The sequence below is a fragment of the Ambystoma mexicanum genome, chromosome 5p (genome assembly GCF_040938575.1).
Source record: "Ambystoma mexicanum isolate Mex_15411 chromosome 5p, UKY_AmexF1_1, whole genome shotgun sequence".
Taxonomy (NCBI): Eukaryota; Metazoa; Chordata; class Amphibia; order Caudata; family Ambystomatidae; genus Ambystoma; species Ambystoma mexicanum.
In genome coordinates this window covers 859,834,623-859,860,404 of record NC_090930.1, presented here as the reverse complement: position 1 = coordinate 859,860,404, position 25,782 = coordinate 859,834,623, and the positions used below count along the sequence as shown (strand labels likewise).

General features: G+C 47.2%; 1 protein-coding gene across 3 annotated transcripts in view; it reads right to left on the bottom strand.

The window, feature by feature from the left end:
• Nucleotides 1-25,782, bottom strand: part of CDK13 (cyclin dependent kinase 13) — a 1,667,419-nt gene that overhangs the window by 584,096 nt on the left and 1,057,541 nt on the right. For all 3 annotated transcript variants that reach the window (XM_069613294.1, XM_069613292.1, XM_069613293.1), the window contains exon 13: nucleotides 10,412-10,543. In XM_069613294.1, the coding sequence (XP_069469395.1) occupies nucleotides 10,412-10,543 (132 nt within the window). The remainder of the gene's footprint in view (nucleotides 1-10,411; nucleotides 10,544-25,782) is intronic.

The window sequence follows — 25,782 nt, the reverse complement described above, 5'->3', positions numbered from 1 at the left end:
CTGGTTCACCCCCAAACTAAAAACACTCTGCAAAGCCAAAAGACAAGCTGAATTAGCATGGAAACAGTCACCATCCACTATTAATAAGACATCCTACGCACTGGCCTCGAACATCTATAAATCAGCCATCATCCAGTCTAAAAAAAACATGTACAATGAAAGAATCAGCAACGCCAAATCTAATACCAAAGAGCTCTTCAATATCCTGAGAGAACTCGAATCACCCTCCCCCATTCCAGACACTTGCAACAAAGACATCCACTGGTGCACGAATATCCAGGAAGCACTCCTAGGCAAAATTGCCACGCTACAAGCCAAAATCCTGACAAAGAAAGAAAGCCTCACCCTCTCCGATAACACCACCCCCTCTACACACACCCACACCACCCCCCAAAATGATGACAATAACCTCTTTGAGTTTTCCACCATAACCATTAAAGAGGTTGAAGAAATAATCTACTCTCTTAAACCGTCCAAATGCCAAGGCGACACTTGCCCAGCCCCCATCATTAAAGATGCAGCCAAACAACTTGCTCCCTTCATCACCTCCCTCATCAACGCATCTTTCACCTCCAACATAGTGCCCAACAACCTCAAGGACTCCTGGGTTCTTCCTTTACTTAAGAAGCCCACCCTTGACCCTAATGTCCCCACCAACTACAGACCCATAACGACTGTACCCTTCCTACTAAAAATCCTCGACAGAGCTGCCTATCTCCAGATACAGAACCACCTTGAGAAAAATAACTTACTAGGACTCAGACAATCAGGATTCCGCCCCAAACACGGCACTGAGACCGCCCTGATTGACCTTAAGACACAGATGGACAACATTAAAGACAATGGTAAACTAGCCCTCCTTCTCCTCCTTGACTTATCGGCCGCCTTCGACCTGGTCAACCACGACATCCTCTGCAAACATCTATCCTCAGCAGCCAAATTTTCAGATAACGCCAACGCATGGATCCATTCCTTCCTTAACAACAGATCCATGAGAGTCTTCGCACCCACAGCCTCTGCCATCCCAGCCCCAGTCACTTGCGGTGTCCCCCAGGGCTCCTGCGTCTCCCCCACTCTATACAATGTATTCACGAAACCCCTCTTTGACATACTGGACCGCTTGGGTGTCATCTACACCAACTACGCAGATGACACCCAAATACTGATCCCTTTAACAGGCGACTACTCCACCGACCTCACTGCTCTCAACAACATTTATTCCATTATCCAAGAATGGATGGCTAAGCATGGCCTATGCCTTAATGACGACAAGACCGAGCTTCTTCTCCTAGGTTCCCAACCCAGACTTAATAAACTCGACAAACTATCAAGCATTCACTATAGACGGCAATAACATCATCGTCTCTAACAGCGTCAAAACCCTAGGAATCTACCTCGACTCCTCCCTCACACTGACAAGACAGATCAATTCCATCTCATCAGCCACTGCTTACACTTGTAAACTCATCAATGCCAGCAGACCTTACCCCTCACCATCCAACTGCATCACCTTAGCCAGAGCGCTAGTCCTTTCCAAAGTTGACTACTGCAATGCGCTATACTTGGGAACCAGTCAGAAAAACATCAACAAACTACAAGTCATACAAAACAACGCCTTGCGAGCAGCCCTGAACATACCCAAACATGAACACATCTCGGACGCCAGACGCACCTGCCATTGGCTATCCATACCACAAAGAATTGAATATAAAACCATCTCACTCACACACAAATGCCTAGCTAACCAAGCACCCAGATACCTATCCGACAACCTCAAGCACCACACCCCAGCGCGCCCTACCAGATCAGCTCAAACACACTGCTTAAATATCCCAAGATTTAAGCTCCAAAAAGCAGGTGGCTCCAGCTTCCCCGTGCTTGCCTCCAAACTTTGGAATTCACTTCCACTCGAGCTGAGATCAGAACCGTCCTTTCACAGATTTAGACACAACACCAAAACTTGGCTTCTATCCAAAGAAACTGCCTAGCCCTACCTCACTAGCATGCACCAAGACTGTAAATTTGTAAATATGTAATCGATTTGTACATTTCTGCTGCATTATTCTTGTTGTATTCTTCGCAAGCGCCTGGATGCCCTAGGGCCAGGCGGCGCTATACAAATAATAAACTAAACTGAAGTGAAAGCGACCCTCTCCTCCCAAAGCGTTCCCAGAATCAGCACATAGCGGCCCCTAGGGTCCTGTTCCAGGCTCTGAATAGCAAAAGGAATGCGCTTGTGTACAAGAATAAGGGTGCCCCTGGATCCCATTGTGTAACCCGCATGGAAGGCCGCCCTGTAATTCGTGCGTTGGAAATGGGCACAGTTTGATCCCGCAAGGTGCGTTTCGGATAGCAGGGCCACATCAGGAGAGTGTCTGCTAAGTAGTTGCTTAATCAGATGCCTTTTGATTGTGGAGCCCATCCCATTTACATTCCAGGCGTGTACCTTCAAAGATTTGGAGTGTTCAGTTGGGCTCGACTGGGGTTGTATGGATGCCATCCGATAATCTGGATAAGAGATTGGGCGGGTGATTCACGAGGAGGGTGTCCCCGTCAGTGGTGCTGTATTGCGGCGTCTGCCCAGGGTCAATGGTATTGTACTGTCGGGACCATCTGTGGCCTTGTCTTCCCATGAACCTCAAACAAACCCTGGAGTTTGCGGTATCGCTTTGCTCCCAGGGTAACAAAAAACTCCCCATAACTTTCCCTTCCCACCCCCTCCCCATACTCCACCCCAACACGAAGTACCTGTAGCCCCAACATCGTTGACTCTCAAAAAGAGTTGAGTCAACCTTACGAACCCCCGTTTAAATACTAAAGATGTTAGGGGGACGGGGGGCCCCGGTAGTCTTATCCCAGGTGCGATGGAGATACGCCACTGCTAGCCACAATATTAACGACATAAACGACATACAACTGTTCGTGGCACCACTCGGCCTAGTCCGTGGTATCAGTTCGGTCTCAGACCCGCATGTGGGGTCGACCCCCCCCCCCCCGCCAGAATCAGTCCCCGGCTTCCGCCGTTGGTTCGGTGAGGGTGGTCGATCCGGCTCCGGTGTGTGTCGTGCCGGTGGCCTGGGATTTCTGTCTCTGTTGGCTCGAGGTGCCGACCAGTCTCCCTCGATATGCTGCTCTGCCCAGCGCCAGGCCTCCCTTGGGTCGCTGAAGTGGACCGTTGTGCCCTTGTGATAGATTTTCAGCTGTGCCAGGAAGAGGAGGCCGTATTTGACTACCATTGTTTGCAACTGCCTTTTAAGTTTATCAAAGGATTGTCGTGCTTTCTGGACCTCCCGCATGTAATCCAGGAAAAAGGCCATCTTGGATCCGTTAAAAGTGATCGAGCCTTTGGTTCATGCAAGGTGCAGCAGCGTGTCTCGATCCCGATAGTTCAGTAGCCTTGCTATCACCGTTCGCGGGGGAGCACTGGCCACTGGCCTACCCGTGGCCGTTCGGTGGGCCCTCTCTATAGAAAAGAATTTAGAGAAGGATTGCTGGTCGAACAGGTCCATCAGCCACTGCTCCAGAAAGAGCTCCATGCAGGGGCCTTCGGCTTTCTCGGGAATACCCAAGATCCGAATGTTGGTGCGCCTGGACCTGCCCTTTCCTTCTTCGACTCTGGCCTCCAGAGTTTGGCGGTGACCCCTTGAAGCTGTTGTTGCACTGCGTGCAGTCCATCCTCCGTGTTGGAAATACGCTGTTCTGCGTCGCCCGTTCGTGCTGACAATTTCTGCAGGTCGTGTCGGAGGAGGGACACGTCCAGGCTGATTCCGTCCATCTTCTGCTCCATCGATGTGCGGGAGTCTGCTATGGCCGCCATAACGTCCCTTAGGGAGAGTCCAGGTGCCGAGTCCTCCTCTACCGACGGCAACGGTTGGGAGTCGGGGGACTGCGTTGGAGGGATTGTATACTGTTCGATTCTGTTTTGCATGGTGGGCCGTCTAGCTTTGTCCTTGCCCATGTCCGTGGCCGGGCACTCACCGCTGTATGCGGGTCTTCGTCACGGCAACCAAGTGGCGGTGCCCGTCTCTCCTCGTCCGGGCAGAGCGGTTCGGCCAACCGATTCCTCCAGTCGGGGTCCCACGGGGCCACGCAATAACTCCCGGCCCCTGCCGGTCCTCCGGAGCTCCGTCTCCGTCTCAGACTCAGACTTGCAATCACCTCCGAGTGCGTGGAAGGCCCGGTCCCCGCTCAAAGTGCGCCCAGTGCTCCGGCGGCCATCTTGGTTCATCGTCGGGCCTCTCCGATGTCTCCTTCCCGGGCTCCTACCTCTGCAGCCCTAGTGCGTTTCAGGCTGGAATTTGCCCCAGACGTGCCCTGGGGTATCACGCAACGGCGATCATATTTTGGGGGTCACCAGATAGTTTTAAGTAGTCGTTTGTAAAAGGATGTTAGGCCGCGGCAGCTCCAGAGGCGCACGTCTACCGCATCGCGCAGTTGGCCACGCCCCCCCGGTCATCCACCTTCTGAAGAAGCCTGCACTTGACCCCACTATGCTGACCAACTTCTGCCCAATTTCACACCCTTCGTTCCTCACGAGTCTCCGATCTCGCCTATTCTTAGCTTTATTCTGGAAACTACAGATTATTTTTATCTATCAGTCAGGTTTTTGGCCAGGTCGGCGCACAGTGTGTGCTGGTGTCGACTATGGACGATTAATCCCGGCTGGTGGATCTGGGAGGGCTGATTCTGTTGGATTCATCAGCAGCTTTCGACACGGTTGACCACTCCCTCCTATTGCACTGCCTGGCACTGGCAGGAATATCTGGATCAGTCCTAGCTTGGTTTGCCTCTTTCCTCACCGACTGGTCTCAATCTCTGGCTCTTCCCCCTTCAACTGTCTCGTTCTCTTGTGGGGTCCCCCAGGGTTCCACCTCGTCCCCTATACTGTTCAATGTTTATATACAGCCATTGATCTGCCTCATCAACTCCCACAGGCTCAGTTATTTGTATGCCGACGCCACCCAGATTGATTGACTGGACCTGTCTGGGTCTGAGGTGGCACGCTTCTGGGAATGCCTGGGGGCAGTGGGTTGTTGGATGGGGGTCAACTGGCTAAAGCTCAATGGAGACAAGGCAGAGGTCCTGGAAATCTGCCACGCCTCTGTTCCATCTGCTTCTCTATGGACCTCCTCTTTTTGACTTCTGCATTAGGGATGACTCCTGTATTGTGTATTTGTATTTTATTTGTAAAGCGCACCTGGCCGGAGGGCAGCTGGGCACATATCTTGGTTACAGTCATAGGGTTCATTAGTCAACATCATATTTACAAATTTACATCTTGGCAACCATCTTGGGTTACATTGATAGTGTGCATGTCTAACAAGAATTACATATCAGCAAGTGGGGTGTATATACAGGCAGAGATGTGGAGAAGAGTATGACAAATCACAATAATATACACGCAGGCATGTAGGTTATCAGTGTTTAGTCTGCTTGGGATAGTAGCAATGACCTGGCTTTGCTTTTACAAGAGGATGCATATCGATCAATTCTCAGGGAGATGGGTAGCGTGTTCCAGAATTTAGCAGCCAGAACTGGAAAGGTCATCCCACCTGCTTTTGATAGTTTGTATCTCGGTATGCTGAGACAGTGGGCTTGGGCTGAGCGCAATGGTCGAATGGAGGTGTAGTGGGTAAAGCGCTTGGCCAGGTAGGAGGAGGCCTGATTATTCAGGCATGTGTGTGCGAGGATGAGCGTCTTGTGGGAAATTCTTTGTGTGACTGATAGCCAGTGTAGATTTCTCCTGATGATGGAGATGTGTGATGATCTTGGGATGTTAAGGGCAGCCCTGATGGCGTTATTTTGAATAACCTGGAGTTTGTTGAGATTGCGCTGGCTAGTCCCCAAGTAGAGTGCGTTACAATAATCAATTTTAGACATGACCAGGGTTCTCGCCAGGATGGTGCAGTTGGCGGCGCTAAGAAAAGTGCGGCAAGCAGTGTTATGCTTGCATGTGTCTGCGGATGCTGATATGACCGCATTTGTCTATTGAGTGAAAGAGTGGAGTCAAGGTAGATTCCTAATGTTTTGGTGTCTTTGGAGACATTGATAATGTTACCATCAATGTTGAAGGATCCAAATGCTGTGTCTAGTTTGTTAAGTGGGTGTTGGGAGCCTTGGATGAGGAGCTCTGTCTCATCAGACAGAGCTTGTGTTGGGCCATCCAGGCCTGGATGACTAAACAAACATAATTTAGTGCTTTGGTGTCTGCCACGTAGTCTCCAGTGATAGGGATCAGTATCTGGGTGTCATTGGCATAGTTTGTGTAGGTGACACCCAGATAGTCAAGTATATCGAAGAGAGGTTTTGTGAATACATTGTATAGTGTGGGCGAGACACAAGACCCTTGTGGCACCCCGTATAGAACTGGTAACGAGTCAAAGTAAGCGGAAGGAGAGAAGACCCTCATTGATCTGTTGTTCAGGAAGGATCTGATCCATGTGGCGGCTTTGTCTGAGAAGTGGGCAGCCGTTTTAAGGGGTTGGCAGGGGATTTGATGGTTAACCAAATCAAAGGCTGCCGAGAGACCGAGTAGTAGTAATAAGGCCAATTTGCCATTGTCTTAAGTCCTCGATTTGTGTTTTAAGATCAATGAGAGCAGTTTCCGTTCCGTGCTTAGACCGGAAGCCAGATTGTCCGAGTCCCAGGAGATGGTTTGATTCCAGGCAGTTCTGGATTTGCAGATAAGCTGTGCGGTCTAGTATTTTAAGTAGGAATGGGACGGTTGCAATGGTTAAAAATATGGGCATTAAGATCTCTGCGTTGCTTTTCATGGAGGCGCAAATCAGTCACATCGGCCATATCGAGCATTAACATCTGAGGATTTTTTGTAGAGTCATTGTCTACCTTCCAGTTCACTTAGGGACACAGGTGGTGGCCTCCTTAGTGCTCAGTCCTATCAACTATTGTAACGCTCTTTCTGGCCCAGCCTCCTAATACATCGCATGATGCGATCATACCTAGCAAGCGCATTGCCTTGTGTACCGTCACTTCCCGACTGGCTACACATTGAGGGGTCTGAGAAAGCATGTTCTGAACCCTCTCGGAGGGGAAGACAAGACCCTCCTTTGTCTGAATCAGAGCACCTAGGCATTGTTTGGCTTGACTGGGGTCTAAGATGGATTTCGTCTTGTTGATGGAGAATCCCAGACTGAATAGGAGGTCTATTGTCTTTTTCATATTTCCTAGGCATGTCTCATAAGAGTCCCCTGTTATGAGCCAGTCGTCGAGGTAAGGGTAGACAGGGATGGATAGTCTGGGCAGGTGTGCCGCTGCCACGACTTTCGTAAACACCCTTGGCGTCGAGGCAATGCCGAAGGGGAGTACTTTGAACTGATGGTGCTTGTCCTCTATCATGAACCTTAGGTATTTTCTGTGTGCCGGCAAACTTGAAATATGAAATTATGCATCTTTCATGTCCAATATTGACATATAATCCCCCGGTTTCAACAGTGGGATTACTTACTGCATGGTTACCATACAAAACTTTTGAGGTTTGACAAACTTGTCCACTGGGTGCAAGTCTATTACAGGGTGCATGGTGAGGTCCTTTTTGGGTACACCAAATAAATACCCTTGTTTACCTGAAGAATAGGGACGGCTTCAATGATGCCCTTTTCCAGAAGTGCTTCCACCTCTTGTTTCAGGATTCTGCTTCTTGGGTGGCGATCTCAAAGTAATCGGCGGCCTTCCTTAAGATGGCATTAAAGGCCATCTGATCGTCTACTGGTGAAGCGGGTGGAAGGAGGGGAGTCCAAACACAGGACATCTGTGTCCTGATTGTGAGTAGAGTGCGTACGCCAACGGCTCCGTCTCAACTGGATGAGTGTCCTCCCAGTTGTCCGTGGCATCGCCTGGTCATCTGTAGTGTAATCCTGCGGGAAGGTAGTACCTTCTCCCTCATCATAAATGTCATGATATGTGTCCGTTTGAATTTCATCTTCAGGGTGGATAGAAGTGAAATAGTCCCGAGAAGATTCTAAATTTCCAGGAAACCTTAAGGTTGACATAGAAAAAAAATCCTCCCGAGGCCTCTTGGGTGTAGGGTGCTCTGAAAGTGACCATCCTTTCCAAGTGGTCCATGCACCCGTCAAATTTTTCCCTGGTCAATTTACACGAACCAGAAGGTGCAAAAGGTGGAAAATCTTCCATTTTCTTGCTTTTGGCGCCGAAATGTATTACTAATAGTGCTAGGCAAAGGCTCCCGACTGTCTTCATAGTCTTCGTAAGCATCTGGGTGCTGTGGCGCGTCTTTAGACGTGTCCGCAGCACGGTCCTTGTGTTTCATCGACTCAGCATCAACCCCACTGCCGAAGTAATCCTTGCAATGCTTTCGGCCATGTCCAGCGAATCGGGGCGTGCCGTACAACTAGGAGGCCTAGCGGTAGATGTTTTTGCCTCACGGGGCGTCAGAGCGTCAGCCTAGCGCGCTTCGATGGACAAATGTGATTTTGAGGTAGCGCCCTTAATTTTCGAAGGGCCAGTCGCAAGCCGCTGTTGCTGATGCAGGGAAGGCTGTTGATGTTCAAGATCAGAGGATTCCGTTGACATTTTCGGTGGTCCTGTTGGCGCTTTCACCCGTCTCGAAACCGGGGAAGGGGTTGTGCGTTTAGTGTGCGTTTTTTTGTACGCCCCTGTCGCCGGGTGTTGTCCCCATAGCGTGACTTCCGTCAGGCCTGGAGGGGTTGCGGACGGGCGTGGCGGACCAAGAAGTGTCCGTCGTACGGTCGATGGCATCTGATATGAATGCTTCGTCATCACTAGTGCCCGTCACTTTCGCTGGGTGCGGCGGTGGGGGAAGACGATACAGCCCGCGACATGACATAGGCGGCCCACTGCTTAATGCGTCACTCCTTAAGTGTTTTAGGTCGAAGGAGTCTACAAGCCACGCACCGCGCTTCGTTGTGGTCAAGGGGCAGACAAATATTGCACTTATCGTGCTGGTCTTTCCACGGGTATCTGACCCTGCAAGATGGGCAAAACCTAAATGGTGTCCTTTCCATAGCGAAAGGTAATGAAAATGACGACCAGACCTAGAGGGTAAAGAGGAGGAAAGAGGGGGAAAGAGTAGAGACATAGCGAAAGATATGACCACCCCGACCCCACTCTCCCTACTGTGTAGGCTGGCCAGAGGGCCCGGCCACGTGGATGACTGATGCCGGATCTTAGGCATCGAGGTCCACCGCCAGCGAAAGTTCCAGCAGTCTTCGTCGTAGTATCTGAAGCACCATCAAAGTGACTTTAGGGGAAACAATATCTCTTATGAAGAGCTCCGCAATGGGGCGACCAGTTATCTGGGCGGAAAAAAACAATCTGAGGGACCTCGGCGCGTGAGGGATTTTGGGTACACTACACCTCACGATAGGGATAGTGTTACAGACTCCTATGCCGACGCTCCCTTTCGGTCCCCGAAAGACAAGATGCAATACTCTGCGGTTACCACTGGACATCTGACAATATGCACAGCATGCAATTCTAAGCAGATTAACAAGCATCAGAAACTTTATTATAACAATACTGGCTTTGCCATTACTTGCTTGCGCAAGACTTCCGAAAGTTGAGGCTACTTCTGTTAGCTAGTTTAACTTGTACTCTGACAATCGGAACCCTTCACTGGACCCCAGTGACCCTACCTGCATTTTTTCCTGCTTCAGAAAGTCTGTGGGGACTTTATCTAAACTATTGGGCATAAGTGCCCCACCCCCACACCCCCGACAACTTGAGTTAGGGATAATTCTCTTGGACCTATACGTGCATATAATCTTACCTTTCCAGGAGTTTGTGTTGAATAGTATTCCCTTTTAATAAGTGGATGTACACATGTATCTATTTTCACTAGTGTTGTGTGATAACTACTTGCTAATAGTCATTTTTCTATAGTGTGTTTAGGCCAATAAATAGCATTTTTAAAAATTTTGTTTAAGCTTAATCGGTTTCCTATTGTGTAAACTCATTGTGGGTGGATCCTTTACAAACAAGCCACCTCTGAAGAACTTAGCCTAGACTGCCTATCACTGCTTCCTGAACTGGTTTGGCTACAGGCCCGAGAGATGTCCCAGTCACAATATAGGTTGGCCTTTTATACATCTGTCCACTAGGCCAGAGTACAGAAAATCAGTCCTAACAGACAGTACAATAATGCAAAGTGCAAGAATGACAAATGCTTCCCAACCTGGTTGCAGGGAATTTTCAGTGCTGGAGAAACAGGACATTTACATTTCTTGAACAAAAATAGTCAGCATCATGAACAATTACAAAAAGTAATATGCATTTTGCATCCCATTCAAAACGTTTGCTTGAATTTCACAATTTATTGAAAGACGAAGTACAAAGAAAGAAATTTGAAGTTCATGGCATCAGGGATTTTAAAAAGCAAATTTGAGAAATGTAACCCAATAGCATTAGGACTTACTCAGGTGGAGGCATTTTCGAAGGCTCCACATCACGAAGAAAGTCGCACAAAAGAGCTTGTTCAGCTGTGCAGCGTTTGCTTGGATCCAAAGCAAGCATATGATCAAACAGGTCTAATGCAGGTGTGGGAATACTGTCAAAAGAAAAAAAAGCATTGACTATTAAAGCATTAGCTTTCATTTTTCAAAAGCTAAAAATGTTTACATTCCCTAAAGGGGTTCCTCAAAGAGCAGAACCTTTTAGTAAGTCAGATCTATAAACAAACATTTCTGAAAAATGCTACAAACCATGCGCAACTCGAGAAAATTGGTCACATATATTAAAATGTGCTGAGAAAATGATCTTTATTCAAGCAAATTTTAAAAGTAATGTGTAACACTGTGCCCTTACTATCGCTATTTTACGTAAAAACTAGCTTCGCCCAGGACGTCCATTCTCGGTTTTTTCTTTCATATTCCACTGTTGCAGAGAATTCTCAGAAATGTGCCAATTCCCCCTTTACCTTAGAGACTCTCAGCTCTTTTGTTGGCCTTTAGGACTTTTAATTTTTATCCTGGAGAGAGGGAGACCCTTTTCCCCACTCATGTATTTTTCTGTGATTTGAATACTGTTTCTTTTGGGTTTGGAGTCTGACAAACGCCATAGGCATCATCTTTTTACATTCAACGTAGCCTGTGTCGCATCTAGATAGAGCTGTTATTCAATGATTGATATACGACTCCTGCCAATCCTAGACCAAACGTGCAATCATGAATCAATAACCAACCCACTAACAATTTCACTCCTCTGCATACATCTCTCAAACCAAACAACCACAAGCCTTAAACGCAGCAAACCACACAACTTCACTACAGCCCAACAACAAAACAAACCACACAGAGTTGCACAACAGCACACGACTACCAACTGAAAAACACCCCAAGGCAAGCCAACTGACCCACCGGGTTGAGGCTGCCAACAGCAAATCACTGCTAACTTGCATTTTTCCAGCTCATTCCTACTAACTCACCCCCCTCTCCCTTTTTCAGAGCAGCCAGGGGGCCACTCTGGTGGTGATAGTGCGCAGTACAAATATCCTTTAACATTAACATTGTGACACAGCACCTTCCATGCAGGATCATATATAAATCCTTTGGATTTCTGCTAAGGTTTACACAGCTTTTCTTGGATAACTACTGTTCCCAAGAGCAGTGAAGTGAAAATTACTTTACTTTGAACTCTTTATAGACCTAGCACACACTAACTTACAATAGGGTGCTGGAGGAGTTACTTAGTATCCCCTTCGTCTGTCTTCTCATGTAACATTTTTGTGTTACCCTTTCGACAAATGGTCTTCGGAGGATAGCTCAGGGGCAACATGCTTGCCTTGGAAGCAAGACGACATGGAGCAACACATGTTCGATCCTCGGGTCCGTGCTTCGAAACCTCTGGGTATTAAGCATGTTATGAATGACCTATTCTATCATATCCATTAATGGCTGGTGGCAGTGGTTGAAATATTACTACCGCCGAGTGTTTCTACCGTGGTCTGCAACTGAAGCTGCAGTAAAGCACTCATGGGTGCCCATTTTGTCAAAATGGCCTTTGTCCTTCTTGAGATTTACTCTTTATGCCAAACCAGGTTTGGTCCCTTTGTTCGTTTCGTCTTTGGCGGCATTCACTGGTGAAGCCCGCCTCTGGCTCTAGCATGTCTGGCAGGGCAGGAAGCAAAGGAGGTGCTTGACACTCCCTGTGCTTAGTCCCCTTGGTTACAGGAATGCACCCAAAGGTGATTTGTTGGCTTGCTGTCCTTGGAGGACAGCCACCCGGCTGTGTGATTGACAGCTAGGCTGCGAATGAATGGGAGAAACCTGCATAAAAGGCAAGGTCTTTTGCTTGGAAGGCAGAGTCGACCACTGGACGAAGAAATCCAAAGAACTTGGAAGAGACCCTTACTGCAACTCCTGGACCGTTGGTTTGCCCGGTGAAGCCCTGCTGCAGTGCTGAAGCTCTGAATTCACCTCTACTGGAGAAGCCATTAAAAGGAAGACTTCTCCCCTTGGATTGGTGGGACAGTTAGGGAGAATTTTTAGTAATGTGCCAATTCCTCCCATCTTAGAGACCTTCAGCTTTTGCTACTCTTTGGGACTTTAAACTTTTCAATTCAATATGTTTTTTGTGTTGGTTTCTTTTTGGTTATGGAGTCTAACAAACTCCATAGGCATCATCTTTTACATTGTGTCACACAGCACCTTCAGTGCAGTGGCACAGAGAAGTATTTCAGACTTGCCAAGGTTTAAATACCTTCTCTGGGATCAACTATTGTTTCCCAGAGCAGTAAAGTGAAATTGACTTTACTTGGCATTGTACTTGCTAGACCCAGCCCACCCTATCTTACAATAGAGTGCTGGAGGGGTTACTTAGTTTCCCCTGTCTAAATGCTCAAGTAACATTTTTTTATGTTACCCTTTCCTCAATTGACTGGCTGGTGGCAGTGGATACGTTTAGAACTACTTTGGTTTGCATTTACCGTGACCGTTCGCGGCTCTGGTAAAGTAACCGCAGGAGCCATCTTTTTCAAAATGCCATACAGCCATCTTTGCTAAAATGGTACCCGGTCTTCTTTCTTCACCAGGTCTTTGTGGGAAGGTCCTTCTAGAGAGTTTTTGCACCAAACCAGGTTTGGTCTCTTTGTTCATTTCACATTTGGCAGGGTTTCTGAGAGAAATCCGCCTATGGCGCCAGAGTGTCTGGGGTGGGAAGGCAGTGAGGGAGGTGCTTGAAACTCTGAGTGCTTAGTCTCCTAGGAAACCCAAATGCACTCTCTGGTGATTGGCTGGCTGACTGTCCGGCAAGGACAGCCACCCTGCTGGGTGAGTGACAGCTAGGCTCGAATGAATGGGAGAGAACTGAACAAAAGGCAAGTCTTTTGGCTTGGAAAGCAGATTCAACCACTGGACGAAGGCACCGAAGAAGAGCTTGAAGAGGACGCCTGCTGCAACTCCTGGACTGTTGGTTTTCCCGGTGAAGCCCCGCTGCAGTGACTCCTTGTCAAGTTCGCATCAACAGAGAAGCCCCTGCACGGACTTCTGCCTTTGAGTTGGTGGGACCAATCAACTCCAAAGTAAGCCACCTGGACACCCATCTCAGAGCTGGTTGAATTTCCTCAAAATTGCTGCAGGAAACCGTATAGCCAGGGAGAGTGACACCAGATTGAGTGTGTTACTTTTTATGCTGGCCTAAGGCTTTTGGAAGATCCTCCGGACTCTGACGAAGCAGGACTGACCAAGCATGAGCCCACTCAGCAGTGTGTTCCCACAGAAGCAAGGACAGTCCACCTTGACAGCCAGGAACCACGCTTATTGCCATTTGCTGTACCGCAAGGAGATGAAATGCGAAACAGCCACTGAAAGTGAAGTTTGCCAGTTGCCAGTTTTGACAGTCCCAGTGCAGGTGTCCCCCGACCCCCCCCCCCCCGACGCCCTCCTCCTTGTCCCATCACCTGGGAACAGTGAGATCTGCAGAGCTGCACAGGAACAGAGGTCATCAGCTGCATCCTTTTCTTCTTTACAAAGGTACTGTAAAATAAGTCTAAGAGAACTTACCTCTTACTGTAGAAGTGCTTGTAACTTCCACAAGTCACAAGCCTAATCAGCTTGTGGCCCTACATTTTATTCTTCTGGTCATCAAAGACTCCTAAGGAATTGTGCAAAGACTTTTCCATTTACTTACCTGAAGTGCTGCATCCTGTACAAAGACTTTTGCCCATTGACTTTGGCTTAGTCTATTGAATTAAATGACTCTTCTAACTGATATCTGAAGGTATTTGCCCTGCTTATGAATATTTATAATTTCTTGTGTTTTAATAACCTTTGCCTTCTGAACGCCAACAGTAAGATATTAATGTACCCAGCACCCTTGTCATTGAAGTCACCTGTGGGTGTATGTTGAGTCTGTGGACCATCCCAAAAAGGGTCTCGTCTGATTCAGAAACTCAGAGTGTACAGTATTGAAGTGTATTTGTATGTTACTAGTATATTGCTCCCTTCTAAAGAAGGATTTATAACGGACTGATAAATTAATAATTGTTTATGCAAGAAACCTTGAGTGTAAGTGTTTATTTAAATACCTGTAACTGTGGATCTTTGTGTAACTCCATTACAGCTCACATTTCCCCTCTTGAGATAAGCCTGGCTGCTCAGCACACTCCCAAAACTGTAGTACAAGCTTATAGCAAAGGTTGGATTGCCTATACCTGTAGTCCTAGTTGTTGGTAGTGTTCCCAGGGGGTACTGCATGCAAACTTTGCTTAACAGGGACCAATCGACCCCAAGATCATCTCATCTGGAAATCCTCTCGGAGCTAGCTGTACCTCCATTGCTGCTGCAGGAACCAATTGCCAGGGAGAGGAACAAAAGAATCGAGTTGGTCGTCTTTAAGTCGGACCCGAGCTCCAAGAAGATCCTCTGGACTCCCAAGAAATAGGATTAACCAAGCCTGAGCCACCTCAACATAGTGCTGGACACCAGAAGCAAGGAAATCCCACAAGGTATCCGAGAACCGCGGTGGTGCTATTCCCAAGAAGGTGACTCCACAAAGTGCCGCTAATCTGAGGTTTGCCCATTGCTGCCGCAGACCTTTAAACCGTAGTGCAGGAGTCCCCAGACGTCCTACCTCTTGTCCCCACGACTGAGGCCCAGGAACAAAATGATCTGCAGGACCTACAACAGGAACAGAAGCCAGCTGGAATCAATTTCTTCAGACCTAAGGTACTGTTAACTAAGGGGTACTTAACTCTTGTTGTGTAGCCTTGCTAGCTCTCAGTTGAGACTTGCCTTGGCTGCCTTTTGCATAGTGTCTTGCAGCTTTGCCCTTCACAAGCCTCCCAGCTTGTGGCCCAACAGCGATTTATTTTTCAACAAAAACTCTCTAAAATATTGTGCAAGACTTTGCACTTACCTACAAGAACTCCAGCCCCCCTAGACCTTGCTCAATTAACATTGACTGTCCTGGCTCCCTGAAGACTCTTCTAACCTCTGACTGTGTGTTGTTGTCTGTCCCACCCCAAAAAAAAAAATCACACATTCTGAACTTGTGTAGCTGGGAAAGGGGTTCATTTACATCGCATTGGAAGGTTCAAAATTACTTACCTGTTTGAGAAACTTGTTAACCATTGTTCCTTCCCTCTAACCTTTTCCTTTTAACAAACCATGTATTGCTCTAAATGTACCAGTGATATATCAATGTCCACAGTGTCTTAGTGTCACCTCAGGGCATAGGAAGTTTGTGCGTGCCACCCCAAATGGATATCTATTGATTTATTGGAAAATGTGTGTATTTGAGTATATCTTAAGTGTTACATATGTGCTCCCTTCTAAAGAAGGCTTATTCAAACTGACTGTTAAATAAATGTTTAATCAAGAAACCTTGAGCATGTTTCATTTGCATACTTGTCACTGTGAAACTATGTTACAACCCTATAGCTCACAATGACCCCTCTTGAGATAAGCCTGGCTGTTCAGTCACTCTACCAACTTGTGTAGTACATGCTTATACCAAAGGTTGGGTTACCTATTGCCAAGAGGACAAGGCTAGTACAGTCTCCCACAGGATACTGCATACAATCTTGCCTAACACTGGTGGCAGGGAGTGATAATCTATTGTAGAGTTGTTACTTTGAATACAATCATGGGATTCAGGAACTCACATGGAATCAGTCGATTCCTTGGCTTTTGTCTAGGCTTCCCCAGGTTGCAACTGATGCTGTAATGGAGGTGGGTGAATTTGAAAGACAGGAGAATGAGAATGTAAAGCTGGCTTTGATAGCCAGATTTGGGAAAACTCCTTCCCAGTACCTTAAGAGGCTTAGGACCTTCAAAAAGACTGATGGTACCCCTTGAGCTACCTGGGTGTGTGAATGTTTGAAAAACTTAGTTGGTTGTGTTAAGGGTTACAGAGTGAACACCTTTGAAGGAATGAGAAATCTGTTTTTGTTGGAATTTATTTTTGATGCCTGCACACCTGAGCCGAGACAGCACTTGGCCGACATTGATCCCAAAAAGTTAGCAAAGGCTGACGACATGTGGTTTGCCAACAGGGCCACTCACGGGGATTCTGGGGCCACACAAAAAGGATGAGGGGAAGCACCACAAGAAAGATGTAAAAGATTTCAAATTCCAACCACCCAAAAGAGGGCCACAAACAGAAAAAGGGTAAACACAATGGGAAACCAGGTCAGTCTAGTGAAACCTCTGGCGCTAAACCAGATGGTGGTCAGCAGAAGCCTGCATTCCAAAGAACGTTTGGTTAATGTTATGCTTGTGGGTCAAATTACCATGTGACAGGGGTTCACAGATGCAAGATTAAACCTTGAGGGGTCCACACAGCCTCCTTAGCCTTCATCCCCGAGGATTAAGTTCATATGGCAAGTGGTAACTTTCAAGTATTGGCTGAAGACCCCATTGGAGTATCAGCCAGTGTTTCATTAGTGTCCCTGGGTTTGTGGGAATAGCAGAATGTAGATGGGTATAACTATTCCAGACAACACAAAATAATACTACAAGGACAGTGTACTTGTGAATGGACAGGAGACCCCTCTTTAGAGACACTGGGGTCAGCATTACAGTAGTGAATGAAACATTCAAGCTGGAGGATGTTGCTAAGGCACCTAAGGCTCCCACTAAACTTGCTAGAGGCCCACTCCAGATCCCTAGACTAGCAGCTCTCATCCAGTGCAACAATATGACTGAAGCTTCTTGTCAGTGTACAAAGTGATGTGCCTGGGAGAGTCCTGTTGGGGAATCATTTAAAAGCTCTTGGAGTTGTATCACGCACGCCCAGGCCTCCCAGTAAAAGGAAGCAGGAGCAACTTTAGATGAGACTCAGTGGGAAGTTACAGAGGAACCTATAACTTCCAGTCCACAGGAAGGACACCCTTCAAATTCTAATTCTAAAAAGGAGACAAAGGGGAAACCCAAGGTCTCAGGAAAGAAGAACGGTGTCACACCTGTTCAAAGGACAAGGACTGTTCAAAGGACAAGGACATCCGCGAGAGGACAGTCCAAGGTCACACCTGTGACCCCTCCACCAGCTGAGGCCGAGTGTGAGGAACAACCAGAGAATGGCGAATCGGCTACTGGTGAAACAGAGCTGGAAGAAGCCCTTCTCTATGTTGAAGATCTGGATCCTAAAGACCACCTTCAGCTGCAGACTTTGCATGCACAAGGTGGACCCTCTAGGGCAGACTTCAGCAGAGGTCAAAGAGTGTCCTACTCTATAAGGACTTCGACAACATTCAGCTTCCCAGCTGGATGGGCAAGAGTCAGTGAAGCACAGGCTGTAGTGGGAGGATGGCCTCCTTTACAGTGAGCCTACTGTGTCTACCTCAGGGGACTACAGAAGACTTGTAGTGCCTCAGGTGGCAAGACCTCCGTTTCAACAGTTGGACCATGAGATTCCTCTAGCTGGTCACTTAAGTTAAGAAGACAAAGGAGAGGATTTATCTATTTCTTCTGGCCCAAAATGGGGTCGATGTAGATACATTCTGTAGACGCCGTCTCAGACTTCTGGCAACAGTAGAGCCAAGAACGTGGCACCCGTGGTGCCTCTCCCAGTGGTGGGAGATCCTTTAGAGGGTAGGGTTTGACATTGTTGGTCCCCTAGACCCTCCAACATCTTCAGGCAATTGATTTATATTGGTTGTGGTAGACCGTGCTACCAGGTATCCTGAAGCCATACCTATGAGGACTGTTACTGCTCAGGCAGTGGCTAAGGCCCTCCTTGGTATTTTTAACAGGGGTGGCTTTCCTAAGGAGGTTATCTCAGACAGGGGGACCAATCCACTACATGCAAGCCATGTTGAAAAACTGGAGTGACCTACACGTTCTCAACAGCCTACCATCCCCAAACCAATAGATTGGTGGAGAGGTTTAATAGAACTATGAATAGCATGATTGGTGCTTTAGAGGAACACCTTAGAAGAAAGTGGGACTTTCTACTGCCATGCCTTCTCTTTGCTTATAGAGAAGTCCCTCAGGAAGGGGTTGGTTTCAGCCCCTATGAGCTCCTCTATGGTCATAGGTTATAGGTCCATTGGTCCTAATCAAGGAAGAGTTGGAGAGTGCCCCCTCCCTCGAGCCAGTGAGTCACTGACAATGTGTTAAGTCTCTGAAGCAGAATAACACATTATGACAGAAGCTGCCGATGACTTTAAAGCAGGTCAGGCTCTGGTTAAACATTGGCATGACCAGAAGGGTAACATGGTGGAGTTTACTACAGACCAGCTAGTTCTAGTTATGGTACCTACAAGGCAGAGGGCCTTACAGGGCAAACGGGTTGGACCCTTCAAGGTTGTGGGCAAACTTGGAGAGGCCAATTACTTAGTGGACTTAGGCAGTCCCAATGAGGCCCCTAGATTCTTTCACACTAACCGCCTAAAGGCATATGTATCCAGTCTAGGAGCTTTCCTCTTATCTGATCAAGAGGAAGGAGAGAACCTATACCTGACCTTCTCAGAGGACAGCCTTCAGATGGAAAAATAGGAGTTCATCTCTTCTGAACTGACTCTGCAACAATAGGAGGAGTGAAAAGTTAATTTGAATCAGTTTGCCTCGCTGTTTTCACTAACATCACGCTTGACCCTTTGGGGCCAGCATGATAAACTCACTTGTGACTGTCTCTCTGTCAAAAGCAGGCGTTACAGAATGTTAGACCATGTAAGAACCCACATAAAGGAATAGGACAAGAAGATGCTTGATATTGGTGTAATGGAGCCATCTACAAGTCCATGGGCTAGTCCAGTTGTGCTAGTGCCAGAGGCAGGATCCAAGGAGTTGAGAGCTCTTAGTGCAATCACGACGACTGATGCTAATCCTTTACCTAGGACAGATGAACAGGTGGACAAACTTGATTCAGCCAAGTTCCTCAGTACATCTGACCTAACATGAGGCTATTGGCAAATAGCTCTGACAGACCATGCCAATGAAAAAACTGTATTTTCCACCCCAGGAGGCCTCTACCAGTTTAAGGTTATGCCTTTTGGACTATAAAAAAAAAGCACCTGCTACATTCCAAATGATGGTAAATCATGTTCTGAATGGGATGGAGGACTTCTGCATGGCATACTTGGGTGACATTGCAGTGTGGTCCTGAGTGTTCCCAGTGTTCTCTGGGATTACTTTGGTGTGGCAGCAGACTGAGGAAAGTTAACTATTTTCATCACTGTGCGTACTGCTGACGTACAAAGGACGCTCTCCTTTTAAAACAGGCTCCATAGTGGAGCGTGTTGCAGAGAGTGGTGCCGAGTGTTCCTGTGGCTCCTGTGACTCTTGGGACACTGGTAACCACCGGCGTCCATTGCATGCATGTGCGAGTTTCCTCACAAAGGCTACATTTCATCTTTTCAACTTTGAAGATGGTAAGCTGTTACTCCAAACACATGTTCGGCTCACATTCGGCTCATCTCAACTACACGAGAATCACAAATCCATGTTTAAACTGTGACTTTGAATTAGAGCTTAGTAAGGAGCGCACCAATGACGACTTGACATCTATTATTCAGCGGTTGTTGCAGTGACTTTGCAACGGATTTATTTGCACTGTGTTGGGCACTGCTCAGTTAGTGATTACTGATTCCACAGTATTTGTACTGGGAACGAGACTGTTTGCCTGGTGACTGACTCTGGGATGAACAAGTTACTTACCAACTGTAAGGTTCTTTCGATTGGATGTTCCTCCCACGTATTCCTCATGTTAGATATATCCTTACCTTCAGCTTTGCTACTTCGGAAATGTTTTCGCTCTCCACCAGAGGGTGCTCCACTCGAGGCGACTATGTCCCTCGGCGGCATCCGTCGAGCACCGACGTCATCCGTTGTATAAATGCCTCGAGTGCGCCCGTTGGCTTCAGTTCTGTTTTTTCGTGTTTCGGAACCCATGGATTATAATTAAGGGTGTGCGTCTTTTGACCCAGGCCTTAAAAGAATTCAGAGTGTAAACCACGTAAACTGTACTGTGGGGTAGGATGGGAGGGTCGATGAGTAATACGTTGGAGGAACATCCAATCGAAAGAACGTTACAGTTGGTAAGTAACTTTTTCTTCGAATGGATTGTGTCCTCCCACGTATTCCTCATCTTAGATAGAGTCCCAAAGCAGTTTTCTATTGGAGGCGGGAGTACAGATGTCTTTTTAGTCATGTAGCGAATGTAATCCAGATTTGGCAAATAGACCTCCTTGAGAGGTAGCTGAGTCCATAGCATAATGTTTGATGAAAATATGCATGGATGGCCATGTGGCTGCTGCACAAATGTCTTGTACAGGGACACCCCTCTTAAGTGCTGTTGAAGTTGCTATGCGCCTAGTTGAATGAGCTCTTAAACCCTCAGGGGGATCTTTTCCAGCTAGCCTATAACACTCTGTTATGGCTAAGATTATCCATCTTGATGTTTGTTTAGTCACAGGTAGTCCTAATTTACGACCAGTGTATCCCACAAATAGTTGGTCACACTGACGTATTTTCGACAATCTCGAGATATAAAAGCTAAGAGCCCTTCTAGGATCTAGCCTATGTAGTCTTTCCTCTTCCTTACTTGTGTGAGGAGGAGGGTAGAACATAGGTAGAATTATTTTCTGTGACAGATGAAAGTCTGAAACTATCTTTGGTAGAAAAGAGGGTTTGACTTTAAGGATAACTATCTTTATGAAAGATGGTGTGAGGAGGACCACTCGAAAGTGCCTGTAACTCACTCACTCTGCGGGCTAATATCAATGCAATTAGAAGTATCATTTTTAAAATAAGAAGCCTTAATGGGCAAGAATGTAGAGGCTCAAAGGGTGCACCTGTCAGAAATTTCAGTACTAAATTTAAATCCTACACGGGAACTTGAAACGGTATTGGTGGAAAAACATTGTTTAAACATTTTAGAAATTGTATTATTAAAAGGTATCTTAAAATAAGATTTTTCTTCCGACGAGCGCTTCAAGATGGATAGCGCTGCTATGTATCCTTTTATTGTGTTAACCTGGAGCCCCAGATTAGCTAAGTGTAACAGAAAAGATAACACCATTGGAATATCACATTCAAAAGGGATCCACATTCTTATCCCTGCACCAGTTACTGAACTTGTTCCAACGACACCGGTACAAAGATTTTGTTGCTGGCCTTCTGGCCGAAAGCAAAACCTCCATAACATCATCCGAAGGTCCCAATCCTTGTATCTCAACCTCTCAGAAGCCATGCGTGAAGGTTGAGTGTGTTGACCTCTGGATGGAGAATATGACCTCCCTCTTGCGAGAGAAGATACTCTCTTTTTGGAAGACGTATTGGAGGGCAGATGGACATGTCGAGAAGGTCCGGGTACTACGTTCTCCTGGCCCAATCCGGGGCAATTAGGATCATGGTTTTTCTGAACTTTCTCAACCTCCTGATTACCCGAGGTATCACAGGGACTGGAGGGAACGCATATAGAAGAGGAAACTCCCACTCCACTACGAATGCATCTCCTAGAGCTCCTCTCGGGGGAAATTCCCTTGAGCAGTACAGTTCGCACTTCCTGTTGACAATGGTCGCGAACAGATCCACTTGAGGGGTTCCCCAAAGGGTGAAGATCTCTTGAAGGACTTCCTGAGCTAATTCCCACTCGTGGGAGACTGAGCTCTGCCTGCTCAGAGCGTCTGCCGCTGTGTTTTGCTCTCCTGCAAGGTGAATGGCAGATAGAACGATCCCTTCTTGTATTGCCCAGAACCAGAGCTGCATTGCCTCTCTGCACACTGGTAGTGACCCTACTCCTCCTCCTCCCCCCCCTCTTGTTGCGATAGTGCATGGCCACTGTGTTGTCTGTCATTATCAGGACATTCTTTCCCCATACAGAGGGCAGGAAGGCCTTCAGAGCTAGTCTGATCGCCCTCAGCTCTAATAGGTTGATGTGTAGTCTGGACTCTGATGGAGACCAACGACCGCTGATTGTCAATTCGTTGGTGTGAGCTCCCCACCCCGTGAGTGAGGCGTCCGTTACTACTGTCATCTCCGGCCATGGTTGTCAAAAAGATTCTCTCTTGAGGATATGTTTCTTGCAAGCCCACCATTGTAGATCCTGTGGTACTCTGGTTGGAACTTGTAAAAGATCTCATTTCCCCTGAAAATTGGGACCATCGAGTCCTGAGGGCCCATTGAAGGGATCTCATCCTCAATCTGGCTTCTGGCACCAGAAAAATGCAGGATGCCATGAGGCCAAGCAACCCGAGAAAATCAAAGGCCGATAGATACTGGCCATTCTGGAATTTTGTTACCATCTGCAGAATGTGGTGAGCTCGCTCTTCGGGAGGCGAGGCTTTGCCCGAACAAGTATCCAAGACTGCTCCTATAAACTGGAGCTTCTGTGATGGTATCATGCTGGACTTTTTTAAATTCAGAGAAAACCCTAGTTTGTGAAGGAAGTGGCAAGTCTTGGATAGATGATCCTGGGCTTGTTCTGGAGAACGTGCCCTGATCATCCAATCGTCCAAATAGGGGTAGATGTGAATCCCCCCTCTTCTGAGACTCGCTGCCACCACCGTCATCAACTTGGTGAAAACTCTTGGGGCGGAGGTCAACCCGAATGGCAGAACCCAAAACTGATAGTGAGAATTGCCAATAGCGTACCTCAGGTACTTTCTGTGCTTGAGATGGATTGGCACATGAAAGTAAGCATCCTGAAGGTCCAGTGATACCAACCAGTCTTGAAGTTGGAGACCCTGAAGGATCTGAGAAAGTGTGACCATCTTGAACTTGTCCTTTCTGAGGAACTTGTTCAAGTTTCTCAAGTCCAAGATGGGTCTCAGTCCTCCGTCTTTCTTTGGAATGAGGAAATATGGGGAACAACAACCCTTGTTCCTTTCTGCTACAGGTACCTGTTCTATTGCACCTTTCTGTAGCAGGGTAAAACCTCCTGCAACAGGAGCAGATCTGGATTTTTGGTAGGGTTGTATTCCGGTGGGTGATTTTGAGGTTTCTTTAGAAAGGGAAAGCAGTAACCTTGGGATACTGTTTCCAGTGCCCAAGCATCTAAAGTAATGCCTCACCATTCTTTCAGATGCTGTGAGATCCTGCCTCCCACTGGGGTCTAGTGAGTCAAAACCTCAGAGTGGTTTTGCGCCAGCTCCAGCAGCGGCTGAAGGGACAGATGCCGCTGCCGGGGCAGATCTAGCACCTCTTCCTCGCCCCCGAGGAAATTTCCTTTGCCCTCTTTGACTGGCCTGTCCCCTTCCTCTCCCAAATGAGGAGTAGAAACGAAAAGGACCCCCCCTCCAGGAAGATGAGCCTGTGTAGGAGCGTTGCTGAGGTTGTCTTATAGCGGCACTGAGTGACTTTGCCGCTGCTTTGGAGGTCTGCAGCTTCTCCAAACTTTCATCCGCCTTGCTGCCAAACAACCTCGAGCCGTCAAATGGCATATTAAGAAGTCTAGATTGAACATCTGGTGCGAAACTGGACTTCCTTAGCCACGCAAATTTGCGTAACTGCGCTAGACGCCATGGACCTGCTGATACTGTCAGCAGTGTCCAAACCTGCTTGAAGGCATTCTCCCGAAGCCGCCTTACCATCCTTAATTATGGACAGGAAACCATCACGTTCCTCTCCTTCTGGGATTTGTTGAGCTGCAGCTGACATGAAGTCCCACAGAGTATAATTGAATCTAGCCAGCGTACAAGATACATTGGTGGACTTTAGAGCCATGCTCTCTGATGTAAAGACCTTTTTCGACCATGTATCTATCTTCTTGTCATCCGTATCAGGGGGAATTGTAGGATATGCAGCATTTTTTGTTGATGTGGCTGCCTGCACTACCAGACTCTGAGGAGAAGGATGCTTACTCAAATACTATGGATCAGAGTTACAAGGTCTGTATTTTGCCACATTTTTTATTCACTGCTGGAATAGATTCCGGTCTTTCCCAAGCACTCCCTTTGCAGGGCAATATAAAAGGGACGTATGGGATCTGGTTGAGGACCTCCTGACAAAATATCTGTCATATCATCCTGGTATACAGGTGAATTCCTACCCCATCCCATAAACTCTTACTTTATTCATAAGTTTTCTGTAACCCAAATCAGCATGTTCTGCTGGATATGGTCTTTCAAATTCATATTCAGGGGACGTATCTAGTCCACTTGCAGACTAGAAACATTGATAAAAGTCCTGCATTTTTGATTGAGGATTAATTCCTCAGGAACTTCTCTTGTACCATGTTTTACTCCTGCTGATGAAACTTCAGGTTCATCTTCTTCATTCTCCTCATTTTCTGAGGACATTTCTCCATATAAAGCGGACATTGGAAAAAATCATGTCTGCTTTCTGGGTGAAATACTTTCTCAGGAATAGGTTTCAACCCTGTAATTGGCGTCGACAGAAGCGTCGATGGCGTCAAAGTCGTGGCCGTTAGCTTCGATGTTATCGAGGTATTCTTCGAGGTTTTCGAAGGCACTACGGATGCTGTCGAAGGAATCTTCAAGGCAGTCGATGTTGTCGAAGGAGCCTTCGAAACAATCGACGCCATTGAAGAAGTCTTCGAGTTTGTCGATAAAGCACTCGACGTGACCTTTTTCGGCTGGGTCGTCGACCCCTTATACTCGACAGCCTTCGACGGAGGGTTCGAAGATGTTTTTGTCAAGGTGTTTAATGACGTATCAACGTCTAAAGTCTTTTTCTTAAGGTCTGCTTTTTTAGGTGTCTGGGAAGAGTCCCTAGAACACACCCTTGACAATTTCTTGTCGGCTTTTCTAGTTTTAGACCTTCCGCTGTCACTTCTTTTGTGAGTAGAGGCATGACCTTCAACAGACATTTTTGAGGGGGTCTGGGCCGCGGTCTCAAAAATGTATATCATCGATTCTCTAAATGCTTCCCACTTTTTAGCGGAGTCATGTTTAGTTGGACAAGTAATAACTTCCTCCGAAGTCGAAGAAAAAGGAGATCGGCGTAGTCTCTTCTTCGCCTTTTTGGACGAAGAAGAGGACTTCCTTGATCTGCTCTTCGATCTGGATTTTTTATGGCGTTTCGCCGAAGACTCAGCTGAGTCTTTCTTCCCTCTCGAAGAAAACTTCGAGGATTCCTCCCCCACCGCCAGTTTACTTTGTCTTTCTTTCAAGGCCTTATGGGTCATAGATTGGCACGAACCGCAGTCGTCGATCCGATGTTCGGACCCAAGGCACCAGAGGCAGTTACGATGAGGGTGGGTCAGCATCATTTTTCTTCCGTACCTTAGACATTTCTTAAACCCCGTTTTCGGAGTGGACGGGTTCGAGGAAGACGACAATTTGCTGTGACTGAAGCGCCGTCTTTATTTCGATCCGAAGCGAAGCTAACGGAAAAACTGAACTGAAGCCAAAGGGCGCGCTCGAGGCATTTATACAACGGATGACGT